The sequence below is a fragment of the Haliaeetus leucocephalus genome, unplaced genomic scaffold (genome assembly GCF_000737465.1).
Source record: "Haliaeetus leucocephalus isolate CR32 unplaced genomic scaffold, Haliaeetus_leucocephalus-4.0 Scaffold1, whole genome shotgun sequence".
Classification (NCBI taxonomy): domain Eukaryota; kingdom Metazoa; phylum Chordata; class Aves; order Accipitriformes; family Accipitridae; genus Haliaeetus; species Haliaeetus leucocephalus.
This window is the reverse complement of record NW_010972437.1, coordinates 16,579,999-16,598,449: the sequence shown is the minus strand read 5'-3', so window position 1 is coordinate 16,598,449 and position 18,451 is coordinate 16,579,999. Positions and strand designations below refer to the sequence as shown.

At 37.3% G+C, this 18,451-nt stretch overlaps 1 protein-coding gene across 2 annotated transcripts in view; it reads right to left on the bottom strand.

Annotated features, from left to right (window-relative positions):
• Positions 1–18,451, bottom strand: part of RBMS1 (RNA binding motif, single stranded interacting protein 1) — a 150,041-nt gene that overhangs the window by 16,398 nt on the left and 115,192 nt on the right. For both annotated transcript variants that reach the window (XM_010567751.1, XM_010567741.1), the window contains exons 5-6: positions 9,795–9,952; positions 6,448–6,527 (exon numbers count right to left, since the gene is read on the bottom strand). In XM_010567751.1, the coding sequence (XP_010566053.1) occupies positions 6,448–6,527; positions 9,795–9,952 (238 nt within the window). The remainder of the gene's footprint in view (positions 1–6,447; positions 6,528–9,794; positions 9,953–18,451) is intronic.

Genomic DNA, 18,451 nt, shown 5'->3' with positions numbered 1-18,451 from the left:
TAGCCCCATGATTCTGTGTTATAGCACTTGCAGGTAGTAAACACTTTATTTAAAGCTGCATTATGCTTTCATTAAAAATCCCCATAGTGAATTGTACAAACTTCTCTGAAAGGGTTATTTGTGCTTACATTTCCCATCATTGTCTCAAGATAAAGATCAGTTTTTAAAAAAAAGTGAGAGTAAACCTGTCCACCTGTTTGAATAAAATGTTCATAAAAATCTATTTTAAGAATAAATATTTTTTGTTGTTTGTAGATAACTGAAAGCAGCTAAATTTTAAATGATGAAACCTCTTCTGTGGTGCATTGGAAACACTCTCCCAACAAATGTAAAGAGGAAGAAAAAATGGAACAAGAATTATCCACAAGTATTGGATTTTGCAGATGTAATATCTAAAACCAGCAGCAATGAAGAAAAAATTTAAAAAGGCATTACTTTGTGATTTGCCAGAAGTTGGTGCTCCATCTTACTGAACACAGATCTAGTCATGGGAATCCTTGTTTTTCTGACCTTCCAGCTTCTCTTGCTCCTCACTGTGTCCATAAATGAAGCCAAATGCTGTGAAAGCTCTAACTCACGTTAAAAAAAACCACGAAGCAGACTGGCTACTTAATATGGCCAACTGCTCTGAGAAGACCCCACAGCATTTGCCTTCCCTGATGCCAGTTCAAGATCTGAATGCTGATAGTGGGGACTGCTGCAATTGAAAGCCTAACTGCAATTTTTGGCTGCTCTTCCATACATGTGACCTGAGTACTACTGTGTTCATTGCTTCAAGAACACAATGACTGATGGTCATCAGAAGGAGGGTCATGAGAAAGAGATAAACCTTCACGGGAGCCAAGTATGATCTATTGATTCCCCTCCCACCAAAGAATGCACATAGCCCTTGCTCTCTTCAAAATTAAATCTGAAATTTATTTCTTCAGCTTACCTTTCCTCACATTTTTCACAAATAGGTAAGAGATTCTCTCTCTTGTACGTACAAACATGCATACAATAGATAGATATAAACAAGAAATCCAACAAGGCCTACAGACCAGTCAAGCAATCTTTTTTGTGGTCCAGGAAGGAAGGGAGAGTCATTTTTATTGTTAATTGTTGGGAAGTGTGCAGACGTGGTGATGAAGGGGATCATTAACCATTCAGTGCCTTGTCTGTATGTGCAAGTCAGAGAAGCACAGGATAAATATTCGGAGTTGCATTCACAGCTAAGAGATAGCTGATGTAAAAGGCTACAACTTACAGTGGACTTACACTTCTGCAGCTAAGACACCATGTTTACAATGCCCACTCTACTGACACTTAATGAAAACCAACAGACACTCTCGATGGTTTGTAGATGTTTGTTGAGCTGCTGCTATGGAGGCATTCTGTAACCACAAGCTTTCCCGTGCTTTAACAGCAGGTCAGTGCTTTAAAACCTGGCTGTGGAAAGTGCTGAGCATCTCCTGCCCTGAATCACCCTCCTCTAGGGCTAATGTTTTTACAGATGAAAGATGTGAATGCATTATTAGTCCAGAGAGTAAATGCTTCCTTGTCGTACACACATTGTGCACAAATGTACATTAGAATTTAGTTTTCATTTTTTCAGTGTCTACCCAAATACATACCAGGTGATACCATAAATGCAAAACCAGAATGGATGCTCTTATGTTGGACTTTGTGTTTACATCCTTGGCTTTACATGGCTAATTTTATCAACTTTTCAGTAAACTCTGCTTTCAGATATTAAAAAATCCAACAAAATAGTTTTAAAATACTATTCTTCTAATCAGTTTTCAATTAAACTGCATCTTTTAGTGACTTTCATTGCTTATTTTCTAGTGACAAAGCATATGGGACTAATGAATTCTGACATTAAAACATCACCTTAACGATAGAGCAAGCCTGTACAGCTAGAAACTTTAGCCAAAAGCTGTGGGAATGAAAAAAAAAAAGAAGTTGTGCAACCCAACTTCGTTTAAAGAGAAACGAAATATATACTCTTCACCATCCTGTCTTCACTTAAACACAGTGCTCAGGGTTATATTTCTTTAATAATTTATACAAGGTTTAATAATTTGTCACAGGAGAATATTTTGAGTGATTTTAAGTGGCATTTTTCTTTTCTATTTCAATGTTGCTTCTTAAAACTAAGTAACAATTACAAACTATGAGAATTAGAGCAGTAAAAGCTTCTAATCTTTGATCTAAATGGGTAAAATCTTGGTTCCTCTTCCTTCAGTATGACAATCAGGAGTAACACCAGCACTGTGACCTTTCAATACCCTTCAGCAGCTGTTTTCAGACTGCTGTTCATGGGTGATTTCTAAAGGATCTGTGGAAGATAACTAAGAAATGTGAGTTTATGGTCAAGTGGCTTAAATTCACTATACAGAGATCTGCAGTGCTGGATACTTTGTAAAGATAAGCAAATAGAAAAAGCTCAAAAATGACTGCCACAAGATAACTACTTCAAGTCTCCATTTTCACTCCTCTCCTGCACTAGAAAGATGTCCAAGATCACAGTCATTCCAAACAGTAGTGTCTACCATACCTGGGGGACCTCTTCCCAGTCCACAGTGAAAAGCACAAGCCAGAGCAGGGCTCTTACACCTGTCTTCAATTTCCTCCCTAAACCAGAATCTGAGTGACCAGTACGTTTACTATAAGTAGGAAGAGGAGGGTGGGTCATGGATAATCTATGATTTTTGGGTCACCACCTTAACCCACCATTCCTGACGCAAAAATGGTATGGGCTGCTCAGCAAAAATGCTCTCTACCTTACATCCATTAAAACAAAATCACCCGTTATTTTTCAGTAAAAGAAGCATTAAATAATCCATAAAGCCTATACAACATGCATAAAACTTCTGTAGCTTTTTAACTTCTATATTTTTCATTTTAAATGTAAGAGACAAATACACTCAGACTTAGGCATACCTTATGTATTCTACAGCGCAACTGCTTTATGTAATTATTTATATAATTATTCTCACATATCATCATGCAGCTACATGCTGCTGTGATCGGAAGGAGATGCCTTTTCATGATTTTGCCCAGCAGATCATTGCTACAACCGTTATGGGTCCAACACAAGACAAAAAGACAGCAAACATTAAGTATCATCTTCAGGGAAGGGAGGCTAAGTATGCTGCTCTGTCCTCACTACTCATCTTCTGTGTCCTGGCTCCTTATACTAGTCTAGTGTCTGTTTCCTCCAATTCACATCATGAGGTTACGTTTCATGTGAGAATAAAAAAAAGCTTTAAATATCACATTATTAACTGAAAAGAATAATTCTTTAAGGAGAAAAGTAGAACTAAATGCAAAAGTTATTTCAAGATTATAACAATCGTGTAACAAATACACAGTTGAGAAGAGAATGGAATACAAAAATCAAAGTTCCAAGAAAAATGGGCAGAAAATCATAGTCCATAAACCAGAACAAACTATTACAATAACTTACATAACAAAAGTCCAAACCCCAGCTAGAACAAATGGTGAAACTAATACATCACTCCTAGGAGTTTTAGGATTAGACCAACTTGCAGTGCAGTTGAAATTGCTCTCTGAGCTAATCTTCTTTCTTACTGAAGACAAACAAGGACACACTAAATATTGAATAGATTTCATTAATCTAATATGGAGCAGAGAAATAAAGCCTGAATAGCTTGTTACATCTGGGTTCAGCTTGCTCAGTATCATCAATGCCCAGTCACTCACTCAATTCTAGAGTCGACGCTTCTGTGACTGCCCTGTGCTACCTTTGGCCCTCTCAGATTCTTAGAGGTTTTTCTGTTCTGTCTTCTCAGGCTCCTGAGGAGGTTTCACCTGTGCTTCCCATGTGTTTAACTCATTCTTCCATTTAAACCCAAACTTAGTTAAAATAACAAAGCTGCATTATGAAAGCATGTTTTTGTTGAACAGATGTTCTTCCTCCCACACCTATTTCATTACAGGCCCGTCTCTCCTACCCTCCTCATCCTGATAACAGTGTTTTTATAGCCAGCTCCCTTTGCTGATTTTAGCCAAGTTTCTAGGACACAATGTTTGAATTTAAACATAGTTCCAGTTCTACAATTTTATTTTGCATGTATTTGAACTTGCTCCTCTATAACCCCGAAGGATGCTAATCTATTTCAAAACATTTTCCTAACCCTTGTTTGTCCAAGAGCTTTCCCACTACGTTCACTTTTCTCTGTGCAGGTAGTCCAAGACCACAGTTGCCCCCTGCCCCACTTTTTGGCAGAATGCAGCATATTATTATGCATAAGCTCCATCCTCTAATACGATTGCATTATTGGACATGTGCTTGCTATGTGGTGAGGAACTCCAGGAAGAATTTAAACTCCATGAAAACCTTTCCAAGGAGCAATACAGCTTCACAGCGCCAGCATGGAAAAGTAGGGTCTTTAATAAACAAGGTTCTTGTGACTCCCTTATGCACCTAATTATTTGTTGCATTTTTCAGCGTCATGGAGAATGTGACTCATCTCGCTTAACTCTAAATGTCTGAAAGTCAGTTATCTATTTCTGAGCGACTCATCTAGATACTCTTTGTAACCACAAGGACAGCTGACAGCAAAGATACATCAGTCTCTGGAGGTGTGTGCTGCTTTACCTGTTCTAGACAGAGAGCCTAGATGCCTACTTTGCCAAGTAAGCATTAGAAGTTAAAGGCCGTGAGGTGGGTTACATCTTGAGACCCCTCTTTAGTTTCCACTTTCTGTCAATCACCAGTTTTGTGCAAATTTCTTGTTCTTAGTTAATCACACTTTTCTGGTAAATGTTTTTCTCCACACTGCAGAAACCATTCTTACAATTCCATGCAGCAACTTTTTATTTCTACCTGGCTGAACCTGATCATAAAGGTGCAACTCCAACTTCAGCAACAGCCCACCAGAGACAGAGCATGATTAGCAGCGACATGCTTGACAGCTCCTTCACTGAGAACAGGATAATGAAAGTGAAAATAAAAATGAGCAAACTAAAAAGCACTAATAAGAGGTTCTGTTACAGATTTTTACTGGCTCTAATTGAATAGAAGCCCCTATATGTCAATTTGAACTCTTGATTTCTCCATGCTTTTTACTCTTAATTATGTCTGAGCCATAGCAGCACTATAAAACTGATCATGAAGGGTGGATCAGAGCACAGTCAGCATTCAGAGAAAATCATTCCGTGATCTTCTTGCCCCTAAAGGGATTTTCCATCTCATAAAATACAGATTGCTAAATATATGAAATAGAAAAGTAAATGTTACAACCCCTACAAATAACAAAGTTTTAACTAAATAATCTCGGCAATCAATCCCAATGCAAAGGGTCTGCAAAAGCCAAGCCAGGGAAGTCACAACCCTGCATCAGTGTTGGTGAAGGGAGTGGTTTCCTGTGCTCTGAAGCAGCTTTCCATTTTTACTGCAGCACAGACTGACTCAAACTGGAGTAATCTTTCAGGGATAAGGCATGTATGTAGTTTTACTAAACAAGCCATATTCTTGTCTGCCTGCTGAAGGCTGCTTTACTCCTCCTCGGTGTCATGGTCTGGCTGCAGAGAACATTTCACCAGTAGGATAAAGGTGGCTTCAGCAACCGCACCAACAATGTAATTTGTAAAATTCCCACTTGGGATTCTCAATAAAACGGTTACCAAAGGCTGCCTGGAATGTCAGGCATGTATTCTTTCCTCCTTTGTTGTCCTATTTTCTTTCTATTTTACTCTGCTGCTCTGAATTTCCTTTCCTCATTTTTAAGTGTTTATGGAATATACATTTTGTCTCTTAGAAACATTGCTGACAAAGCAGGCAAACTGATGAGGAACTTGGTGTGACGACAAAATTGCACTACATAGCTTCCCTGCATTTTGCCTTGCACGCTATTTCTAGAAGCGGCATTCTTTGTTGATCTCCTTCCATCTTCCTGAAGAACCTCAAAGCCTACGTTGACTTGAGAGTCACAGCTCCCCAGTGAAAGAAAGTGCCTGGCATTAAGGCACTGCTGCAGAATCTGTTTTTTTTCTAATAAAATCTTTTTTTGAAAATTACTTCCAAAAAAATTATCAACAGATGGCAAAAATAGTCCATTTTTTGCCTCTCTCAAAAAAACCCCTGTCCATGGACAATCAGCCAAATTCTCTCCTGATACACATACAACACATACTTGTCTCCTAACTTCAACTGGGATTATGTGGGATGTAAATTTGTGCATAGCTGGCTTAAGGCATTTTAGCTGCTTGTCTATCTGCTAGGAGAGAACACTACTAGATTCCTAGAAAAGGTTTACAGTAGAAAAGTCCTATACTGTGTTCCAAGTGAACAAGTATTACAGTCATCCAACAGACACAATTTCATTTTAATAAGCCTGCCTCTGAATGAGAAGCCAGATACAATGATCAGTGTAACAGGCCTCCTCCATGTAAGCAGTAACCCATTCATACATCTTGTTAGAAATATATGCAACATACCAGAAACTCCTGCTGGTGTCTTTATGAATTTTCCATTAAAATGAGCAATCACTGCTTCACATTTTTCTGTTGACTCCATCCTAAGAAAATAAAGAATAATTTACATAAATTAAACACTCATCCAGATTCCCATGTTTGAGATTTTTTAAAAATATACTTCTTGCTTTTTCTTGCTTCACTTTTGTGGCTTGCTTTCCCATGTGTGAGCAATAGAGAAGATGTTTTCTAAGAACACACCATTTCAGAAAAGTAAAACTAAACTCAGTTAACATTTTATGCACTCTGAGGCCAAAGTCAGTGCCAAACTGCAAATACAATACCCTTATTTACTTAGAAATTAGGCAGAACATAACTTGGACAGCTTTAGTACAAAGTACCTATGCTGTCTTGAAGGAAGCAGAAGGACTGATCCGCAATCATTCATAACTGAATCCTTAGCACCCATGATGCATACAACAAATGTTAATGCCACTTTTGATAGAGAATTCTGAAGTGTCTGTACAGTTTAAGAGTAATAAACTCAAATATAAACATGCCTGACTGCATGACCCAAACTGCCTTTGCAGCTTTTAGCTTATAGGTGTCATCCCAACTAAATGATGTACCTGTGTCTTATTTAATTGTCTCCAAATTACGTTCAAAACAGGAACCAATAACTGAATAGCTGTGATGGCTACTGAGAATCTATCCAACATCCTGAACAAGTTTGTGCACTTACGTTGTCAAAACTAGACTTAATAGACTGGGTGGACTACTGGCGAGCTACTGCTAGTCTGGGAGTGGCTCGGCAGGTTGCAGCTACATCCTTGTAGCTGTGTAGATGTGTCGGTCCTAACTGCCAGCTTGGACTAAGTTGCAACAAGACATGCAAGTATAACAAAATTTATTTTAAAAAGAAGAATATATTTTGCAGCTGTCTGCAAGATGACGTTTGGATAACATTGAACACAGATTTTCTTTTTATTTGTGTATTAAGTTCTGTAATTCAGGTCCACAAATTAGGCCAATGACCTCAGCAGCAACGAAGCAGTACTAAAAATTACTAAGTCTTGGCACCTTTTTAATTCTGATAGCCTTTCTGCATAGGCTGACAAAACAGTCATAGACAACAACCAAAACCATCAAAATGCCAGACTGAACAAGAAAGTTTCCTCATGGTTTCAAAAATACCTTCTAGAGAATTTTCAGAAGTTTTGGATTGTTGGATCTGCATCAAAGAAATCTAATTTTTTTTTCTCGTATGAAACAAACAATATAATTCAGTTTCAGACTCAAGTCTGGACTTGATAAAATATATTACCCCTTATTAACCTAATAAAATGCTCCCAAAGGCAAGAAATTAAAATCTTTATTTAATGTCTACATGTTTCTTGGACAATTTTAACTTTAACTTCCTATATCTACCTTGCAGAAGGGGAGAAATTCTGATGAGATATGACAGCAATGTGTATTCTATAAATTATGTATAATACATGTATGTGTAGAAATAAATATGTATATAAAAATAACTTCATGTTTATGTATATATATAAAACATACAATGTATAATACAGAACCTATTGAGAAAATACTTTAAAACTAATCTTTTTTAATGTCTTCAATACAAACAGGGTTTTGGATACACACAAGTCTTTTGGACTTTTACATACAATTCTAAAACTCTTCCAGCTATATTAGAATAAAAGCATTCCTAAAAAAAACTGATTCAAGGTAGGGTTGGTAAGCAAGTTTAGGGAGAAAACACTGAATAAATTCATAATGCCTACTGAATTTTAGCTTTGGTGTTACTGAATTCTGCCCTTCATAGTACCAAAAAGTGAAAGCTGCATTTAAGAAAGTATCACTATCTTTCAAAATTAGTAAATATAGCTTTTGTATATATATTGCTTTGTACATCATCCAAAACCACATACACACATTCTGTGTATACTTATATGGAGTTCACACTCAAATATTTATGCATATGCTAATATGAAAAAAATACAAGTGTATGATAAAAATGCCCAATTAAATTTACACCAAAAATATTACAAATAGTTATTGATTTATTTGAAGGGACAGGCAGAAATTTTGGTAGAAACCAAACTTGCTGGTTTTGCACTCTTAAATAAAAGAATATCATCCCATTGCTTCTAATTTTCTTTCTTTGTTTTATCTTCTTGAAACTGGACAGTCTGCCAAGCAAATACATTGGCGGGGGGCGGGAAGCGCAGAAATTTAAAATAAATAAATAAAAAAATCACAGTGCTGTGAACTACCCATAGCCAACTCATACGGAAACCAATCCCTAAAAATTCTGGCTTCATCAGGAGATATAATTAGCTCAGTTCTTTTCTGTGCACTAATTTTAGATTCTGCTATTGGTTCAAATACAGAGCTATTGTGATACTGGCTGAACATCTGTATTACTGGAGTTTGACTGTCGACAGAGATTTTATAATATATTTTGAGAACACCAATTCTCAAAGCATGCCCCTACTTTTGATGATAGAAACCTCCAATCTAAAGCCTCCAAATTTTGAGTGTCTGACTGGGTTTAAAGCAGGACTTATTGAGAGAAAGAAAAAACATTAGAAGGGCACAGAACAGGCTTCGATGAAGAGACCCCAGAGCAAATAACTGAATTAACTAGAGAAAAAGTAGACTTACATGGACAAAATATTTGGGAGGCATCTACTAAATTATAGAAAATAATTGTTCTTGTTGATTTGGGAGAGATATTTGACCAAGCTGTCAAATATTTTAAGGTGAAATTTACTGTAAGTGAATAAAAATATTTTCTTTCCCACATGACAATAGGTTAATGAGCCATAAAATTCAAATGGCTGATGTTCAAAGTGCAATGATGAGCTGAGGAGCTAATGAAGAAATTAGTTTCTCAGAGGAACTAATGAAGAAAAAGAAAGAAAAGAAAAAAAAGGGGTGGGGAAGAGGGGGTGTGGTTCTTCCTTATGGTCTCCTGTCTTGAACTCAAGCCTCGAAAGCCAGAAAAGTCACAGGAAAAGTCTTTGAAGCACTGTATAACTCTTGCTTACTGGTTCAGGGATAGAGGAGAAAGGAGAAGTACAGAGAAGAGGCGGAAGCAGTGGAGAGCTAAGTCTTATTTTAGATAGTTGTCCAATAAGAACAATAGGTTCAGATTTACCTATCTAAGCGAGATGAGACACAGCCATATTTGCTTTACCAAAGGAAGAATTAACAAAACCCTGCTGGCATCTCCATCTAGATATCTCCCTTTTCTTTAAAAGCTTGATCATTTCAATAATTTCTGCCTTTTCCTCCTATTCTGGTCTTTTCAATTAAAAAAAGGAAAAAAGCTGCCAGCATGGCTAACACCACTGAAGTACCTTGCAAAGCCAACACCACGGCTTGTCCCACTCGAGTCCCGCAGTATCCTCGTAGAGATAACCTGCCCAAATGGTTTCAGCATGTTCTCAAGCTCCTGCTCATCCATTGAAAGCGGTAAATTGGAAATGTATAAGTTAGTCGGGTCTTGTTCTTGTTGCTGAAAGAAAATTAAAAACAATTGTTATTGGTTTTGCCACTGGAAAGACATTTTGAATATAACAACAATTACGTATAACTGCTAGTACAGATTTCTACTTCTCAGGCCCCTTTCTAAAGGCTGCAGTACTAGTGACCTCCATCTTCTGTCACTGTATACAGCATTCCTGAGAAAGCTCCCCCCCTCCTATTACTGCTGACAATGACATTTTTAAGTGGAGATAAAGGTGAATAATTGACCAGTTTATAGTCCCCATTACAACTTCATGTTTCAGATTTTTCTGAAAGAAAAAAAAGAAGGCAAAAATAAGATAAAAGGAAAGAAGTTAACAGACAAGGAAATACAAGACTGGTGAAAAGACCTAAATAAAGCCAGATGTAAATTAAAAAGAGAAAAGATTGGAATGACAATTTGAAAATAATACAAGGAAAAAAGGAGACAATGCATTTAAGAGTATGTACATTGCCAAAATATTACCACAAGAATAGGCTGATGCACACGGAAGTGAGTGAGACACTGTCATCTTCTCCCACACATGAACATTTTTGAGTTTTCACCAAAACTTTTACATTATGCATTCAGACAATACAAAAGTCTTCCAAAAACTTTCTCTAGAAACAGACAAAATGACAGAGTAGGGCAGCCAGGAGATGAGTGATTAGGGAGGAAACAAATGTACTCACGTCTTTGCCATTCCCCTGACCTTAGGCTATCTACTTTGTGTGATCTATGTACGTACCATGAAATTCCACCTCAATCAAAAAAACGTTTTTGTTGAAATCGATTATTTCCAGTGTTTGTCTACAGATTCTCCAGCTGTGGTTAAGGAGCATCTCTCTCGTACTGCTAATTGCTGACCACGCTCCATGATGAAATATATTCTTAATCTATACAGATCTATATGACTTGGCACTTACAGTTGTGCAAAATCTTGATGTCGTCACTGTGGCTCCCTGTATAGATCTAAGTCTCTGCAGGGTGCATTACATTCAGTGGAACTTTTTTGGCACTAGGAATGATATTATCTGAAACAAATTTTGTTGGCATAGTCCTCAGCATATTTTCATTCTGCACAAGAGGGACTTACAGGGAAGTTTGAATCAAACCAGAAAACAAAAAACAAAACCACAACACTTGCCTACTGAAATGAAAGCATTTATTAAAGTGATTATAGCTGAATGGGTGGTGATACCTTCTTATGCAGATTAGGCATCAATTTGTCCTTAAGCTGCCCTTATATTAACAATATCTCAGTACCTTTGGTAGCATATTGCATAATTTAATAACTTGCTACCCTGGATATCACCTCTCAGTTGGGGTTGGTTTTTCCCAGGACAAAAAAAGAAAAGGAGCCCGGGCTGGAGGGGGGGAGTTCGTGCCTTTTAGGCACAGAAATGAATTATTCTGTTCCAAAAACTAAGGAAACTTAAAAATGGGGAAGCAAATTCTAGGCTTATGGGCCTTCACTATTTGCATTTAGCCCGAATCTCACATTTGGTTATAAAGGACTAATGTTTTGCAGTTTTCTGTAAGGGTTTTTTAAGAAATTTCAGCATCAAAGGACCTATAAAAGGGAAACGTGCTCCCATTACATCCTCCTGATCTGCATACTATGCCACTGATATGATTGTAATTCCTAGCCACACTGAAATCCCACATACCTTACAAAACACAAACTTTTCCAAGTGCCCAAGTGTTGTCCTTGTCAGTCCCTTTACAGTCCATTACAACTGGCATTTGACTACCACATAAGTTTTTCCATTTGTTATCTAGTGGAAGTATCCCCCCTCCCAAAATAATACTGAATCTATACAGTACACATAGAAGTTTGTGATTTAAATTATCTTAGAAAACCTGACTTCTTTTTCATATTAGAAAATCAGCAGAAAGAGTAGAGCAGAAAATGGATTCACTAAGAGGCCAGAGCTGACATTAATATTCATTTCTGGGCAGTGTTCAACCATGAGGGCAAGCCTATGTTACAGTAGTTACATTTTTGACATACAGTTCAAATTTCCTCATGTAAGAGATGTGAGATGAAGACAGCTTTCACGTTTTTAGAATTAGTTTGTTACTTAGGTTGTATTAGCCAATTTTGTTTTGCACCTTGAGATATGTAGGCTTACTTCCTTCTTTAATGAGCGCTATTAGCAAAAGCTTTATAGGAGGTTTCAGCCATGGGCATTACAAAATTGCATTTGTAGCTACAGCATAATTTCCTGAAACTCCGAAGAGTATTTGAAAGGAAAAATTTTGCATTTTTTACTTTTTATTATAAACTGTAAAATATATTGCACACAGATACCCTAAAACTTCCCTCAATAACCTAAAACAGTATACAAGCTGGAAAATCAGATCCTTTGCATATTTTAATCTAATTTGGTAGTGTTTTTATTCTATAATAACAGAAAGTCTGAATTATATTATAAAAATGTTCTCATTAAAAAGCCTAACAACATTTGGAAAGATAAAAAAAGGCCCCATTTTGTTCACACTAATAAAAATGTAATTTACATGCGAAGAAAGAAATGCGTATATTCAGAAACACCTAATAGAGAAAGAAACTCAGTCAACTGCAGAATGTCAGAGCAACTTGTTTTATTTGGGTAACTGGGTAGATCACGTTCCCCTTCTCTCGGGCTCCTATTCCAGGATAGGGGTTACCATACTTTTGCATTATACAGGCAGTGTATTCAGGATGAGAGATCATGAGCTTTCCTTGCCAAAAGGGACACAAAGACCTACTGCAATTCACTGTAACACATGAAGATCTTCCTCCATACATGCTGGGAAGCTAAATTCTTGTTCCTATCTACCCAGCAGAGAAAGCTTCATGACAGAAAATCACGTAACAACTTTGTTAGAGAAAGGAATGCTCAACTTTAAAGAGAATTAGTGACTTTACCACTAACACACATTGCAAATCCCTTAGGAACAGAGGGAAAAAAAAAAAAGTGCATCTGAGGAAATTGTTCTAAGGAAATTGCTTTCTCTGAACAGAGATCATTTTGTGATGGAAAAAATTGACTTGTGGCCCATGAAACAATCCGTATTTTGCATTAGTAACTATTGGGTTTTGGTCAGGTACATGCTGAACAGGTGACTGGAAAGGACTTACTTCTGCTTTTCTGACCCTTTCTCTATGTCACTGTCTATTACAGCCTGAATCCTCCCAGGGATTCAGTTATTTCTGCTTTTGATCCTCTTACGGGACATACTGACCACAGTGGAAAAAGGGAAATTTGAAGATACTTCTACACACGTCCATAGCTAGAACTGGTAAAGATGGCAGATGTGGGAGAGGGAAAGCAAAAAAGCAGCCAATGGATGAGGATGTCACACTGAAATCCTGGAATACAAGTTGAAATTTCATTCATCTGTAATTCTCCCAGAACAAAATAGTTGAAATGCCAGCGACCACATTCCACAGTACACCAAGGCTATATCTGCACTGCAGGTGCAAACCCACAGCTGCCCTGGGGAGCAGCAGCAGTTCAGCTTTAAGGACAAATCACAGACTCATAGAATATCTCAAGTTGGAAGGGACCCATAAGGATCATTGAGTGCAACTAGGTCAGGATAGATTAATCCACTTCTTCACTTTGCAGGGAAAAAAAAAAAAAAAAAGACTGCCATTGGTTCTCAAAAGAGCTCATTTACAATACTAAGATAATACTGTTGGGGTAGACCTAAAGCAAGACTGAACTCTTTCTAGAGTGTATTTTGAATTTTATACAGTTTGGCAGCAGAAAAATTATATCTATGAATGTGCAAAACACCTGCCCTCCTCCTGTTAATTACTTACATCACCATGCAGCTTCTGTCATCTCCACAAGACTACTAAACCTTAAAACACCTATCTGGGTACATTTTGGGAGACCATAAGCAGCAACTCATTTCCTTCCCCTTAGAACATGCTAGATTTCCAAGCTGACTTCCAAATGGCAACCACAACTAGGACTCCCCATCCATCTTTATCCTGTCTTACACAAAAGGCACTGTACAAACAGATGTTTGCTTTTATAAAAGGTTTTGGCATGGAAAATGGTTAAACAGTTAAAAATTCAGGAAGTTAGGAGAGACAAACTTTTTAACTCCTCCCTCTGTCTCTCTGGCAAACGGCAGTTTAATACATTAAGTTCTGTGACTTCCTTCCTTACCAAAACCTGTCTCACCATAGTTTAATTCACATGGTTTTCACAGTTCTGTTTCAGAAGAGAAAAATAATTTCTTCGATATCTAAGTTTCTAATTTTTATTCTGGAATTCAGCAAAAAAGTGAAACTGGCAAAAATATCTGCAAACATAACTCAGCTCAAACCTTGCCTATACACTGTCATTGTTCTAAGTGCTTTCAAAGGTAGGGTTTTTTCCTGTGCTTGAAATCCATGAAATCATATAAGCTGCCTTCACCTTAAAAATCTTAGATGTCTTGAAATTATTTGTATCATTTTATGGGAATGGCCAAAAAGAATTACTGAAGTCACTGGAAATCTTCTTACTTTGGGGTAGCAAGCTAACATTTAAATATAAAAAAAAAAACACTGAACCACTGAGATTGTTTTAAAAATTCTACATGATTTAGGAAAACTGCTTAATTTGAGAGTCTTTTTATCTCATGCAGGGTGTCCTCAGTTAATAGAGCCTTCAGCAGGTCCTGAAAGACATTGAAAGTGCTCAATATTTGCAGATTATGGACAATGTCAGGGAATTTGTGGGCTACTGTAGGTGTCCATATTACCAAGAAAACTAGGAAGTCTTGTTTTTAGCAGTTCACATCAGCAAGTTTCTATCCGTCTTTTCTCACTGAACACCTTTAGCCACATCCCCAGAACTTCTCTAGCAGGACATAATAATACAAAGATGCAGAACAGTGCTCTTGCAGACTAATGTACTTAGTCCTAAAAAGCACTTACAGCACTAACTTAATAAGCTGACTACAAGACACAGTATTTCTCATGAAAGGGATAGGAATAATTAACCGCTAATGTTCATTTCTGTAGAAAGAGGTGATCAGGAGCCCTACATAATGCAAAATGCTCTGCCATCATCTGAAAGAAATTAACAAAAACCTCCCTGTGCGTGTGGAACTGTTCCTAAATTGCAAGCAAGAAACTTGGCAAAACGATAAGACATCTGTTTTCTCTTGCTCTGTGTAAGGTCAGAGAGAACAGATAGCCATTCAGAAACATGTGACTAGGCACTGCTCACAGCATGGAAGATCCTCTGGCTGATAGGGAAGGGATTAAATGCTTGTCTGCCTTCGTATAGAAACTACTTTAAAATTTACAATTGGCCTGTGTCTCACTGAAATATGTCTGTTTTAGCCACAGTTTTAATACTGTCTGACCACAGACTGTTAACAAGACAATTCAGGGGTAAAAAATCACTACCATAATCTTCACTTGTTCTCCAGAAGTGCATAAACACTATATATGATTAATAAGCTAAACATTTTAATTCATTTTCACAGGCACATCTGTATTACAAAGAGGCATAAGAACTGTATGAAAAGGAATTTTTAACTACAATAACCACTGTGTTCAAGTTTGCAATCAGACTATCACTACAACCATACGTTCCCTTTTTATTCCTTGGCATTCTTGCTTTCCCCTTGCTAGAAGGGCACCAGGGTGCTCCCTGGGAGTTCTGCAACTTGCTCATGGATGCCAGTGTTTTCAACAGAAAGCTGAATGAGCCCATTACGGTTCATAACAGGGCACTGGACCCTCGTCTGAACAAGCCACAGCACTGCTTAGCAACTGAGATAAGACTTTTGTGGGTTGAAGCTGTGTACTGAAGGGAAGTGGTTGTTAACCGTCTCATTTAAGGCACATGCAATTCCTGAAATGATGGCCATTTAGCCCCCAGGTAAGCAAAATCTGGCTTACCTTCAATTTATTTTATAATGACTTTTAAGAACATTTATGAATAAAAGGTGGAAAATTGATTATATTTACTTAAAGTTCTCTATTACAGTAGGATTTAATACTATTGCCTACAAAAAATACTACAAACTAGGTAAAAAGAAACCTTTTCTTAACAAGACAGTTGTTAAAAAGTGCTGTAGAAATCTGCTTGAGTTAGCTCCTGTTTGCCTGTCATCTGTTCTTTGGCATTCAGAAGCCCAGATGCAGAATAAAAAAAAATGCAACATGCTTACCTTCTCTAGTTTGATTAAGTGCACTAGCTACCATGGTAACCTAAACTTATTTTCTTACTTTACTCTGTAGGAATGAAAACTGATTTAATTCTCCAGAAGGTTGCCACAGTGAAGACAAGTACAAAAAGCAATACATTATTAAAACTCATAAAAGTTAGCTGTTTCTCATTTTTGCTAACTCAAAACCATATTCTTCATCAGCAACATAAAGGAAAACTGCCCTTAATACATTATGTTTAATAGCTGTGGAAAAGCCTCGATTTCTGTTACAGAGATGAGGGCAAGTGGCTAAGCAGCCTTCCCCTCCCAAAAACCCCATACCTGCTGTGAAGTTCACACTTATAGTGTGACAGTTCATCTTTTCCAAATATGCTTGGAAAAAAAGTCACCTAAACTTTAGAATATTAAAACAACGCTCCTGCATTGACCTTAATTGGAAAGAAAGGTAAAGCTACCAGCACATGTGGAGTGCTTCACAGTTCTGCCTTTGTAGCCACTAGCAAACAATACAAAGATTACAAATTCATGTCATCTCTGGGTTCTGGAGGATCAACATGAACTCAGACAATGGGCTAGTATTTATCATAAAGTAAAAAGCTTCCCCACGTAATGAGTTTCAGAGAGTTTGTTCTGTTGCTTTGAGGGCCAACAGACTACTCCAGAAAACAGAAACTGTATCTTAAGAATGGTGGAAGAGCCTGTGTATGATGGTACAACATACTTTGCATTGTTATCACAGGCATCCTTCTGACACAATTTGAATAAGAAACAATTCTGAAGATAGCTCTAATTTTTTTGCACAAGCCTAAAATATCTGAAAATATTTAGTGATTTGTTAATGCGAGAGCTAATACAATGTAAGCAGGAGCATGCTTGTGTCAGTGGCAGTGAAGATTTTAAGGAGAAGGAAATTAAAACATTATGAATCTGTGGGGAAATCTTTGAATGGATAAACAATGAGTCTTCCCCCAAAAACGCACATTAGTACATGGAACAGCATTCCTTGGCTCAAACTAACGAGTTTCATTGACCACAAAAATCTTCCACGTGCATGGACTACTTTCATGGATTCTATTATAAGTGGCATACGTTTACTAAATGTAAGTTTGTGCTTCCGTAGGAAAAAAATAATTAGGAAAACACAAACTGGAAAAGAATGAATATCACTTGTTTAAGTTATAAATGACCTTGACAATCTTATAGCAAAGTTGTACATACAGAAGAACTAAAATCTCATGAACAGAGAAAAAGAATAGAGGAGATATGAAGGAAGGCAAGGTCTTCAACAACATAAAGTCTAGAGGATCAGGCTCATTGAGTCTATAGCAACTGCACTCAGCTTGGATGATTAAATCATTTTAAAGGGAGGACACTATACTAATTTTAAGGACAGGGCTAAAATAAATTGTGAGAACACTGGAACGTATGTTAATCCTTGTTGTGATGCCCAAAATACATTACAAGCTCTTTGCAAAAAGTGGTAACTCCATTATGTAGAACAGTTTTGGTAGATATAAGCCTTTCACTATAATATCTCAGGAATCTGTGAACCTACCATGAGCTAGACAATATGGCTATACAAATGTCACGGCCACACCAGGAAGGAAGTTGTTTAGCACTCAGTGAACTCTGAGCTGCCACAGCCAGGCTGGTATTCTAGCTGGCTTGTGTATCTCTACATTGCTGTCCGTACCATGTAGATATTCTCTAGCTGACTTTATCTGGGCTGCAAACACAATCATTCTCCTCCTGGCTTAAGTTTGTTAGATAGAAAGATGAGAAGAACTGTTTTTTATTAACCATTCTTATTCAGTAGTTCTTTTTTACCTTTTTTTATTTACACATTAGTTTACATCCAGTAGAATAAGAATTAAATTCAACTTTCCATTTAAAAGGGCCACTTTTCCAATCATCTGAAACACAGTTACTTCAGGAACTACAGTTAACTCAGCTGAATACCATTTGATGAGACAGAACTTTGTCTGAGCACTAACTCACATGCCTTGTGTTAAGTTCAAGGTCAAAAACCTATGAGAATTTAAGTGACTCCTATCTCGATAGCATTTAGACCTCACCATCTCTAAAACATCCCTTACAGATTCTCAGTTTTTTAAATCTCCATTCAAAATGCCAACAGATTTTCTGTGTGCATCTATCTTCCTATACAAAGGCATCTGCTATCTCCTCTGAACAGTGTAGAAACCTACAGTTATCTCACCGATTTTACCTGTGGGGTGGGGGGGAAGAGACACATTTCTCAGAAAATTCACTCTGATAGCAACCATAACAACTTTTCTAGCAAAGAAAATGGGCAGAGCTTTTCAATACTACTACTAA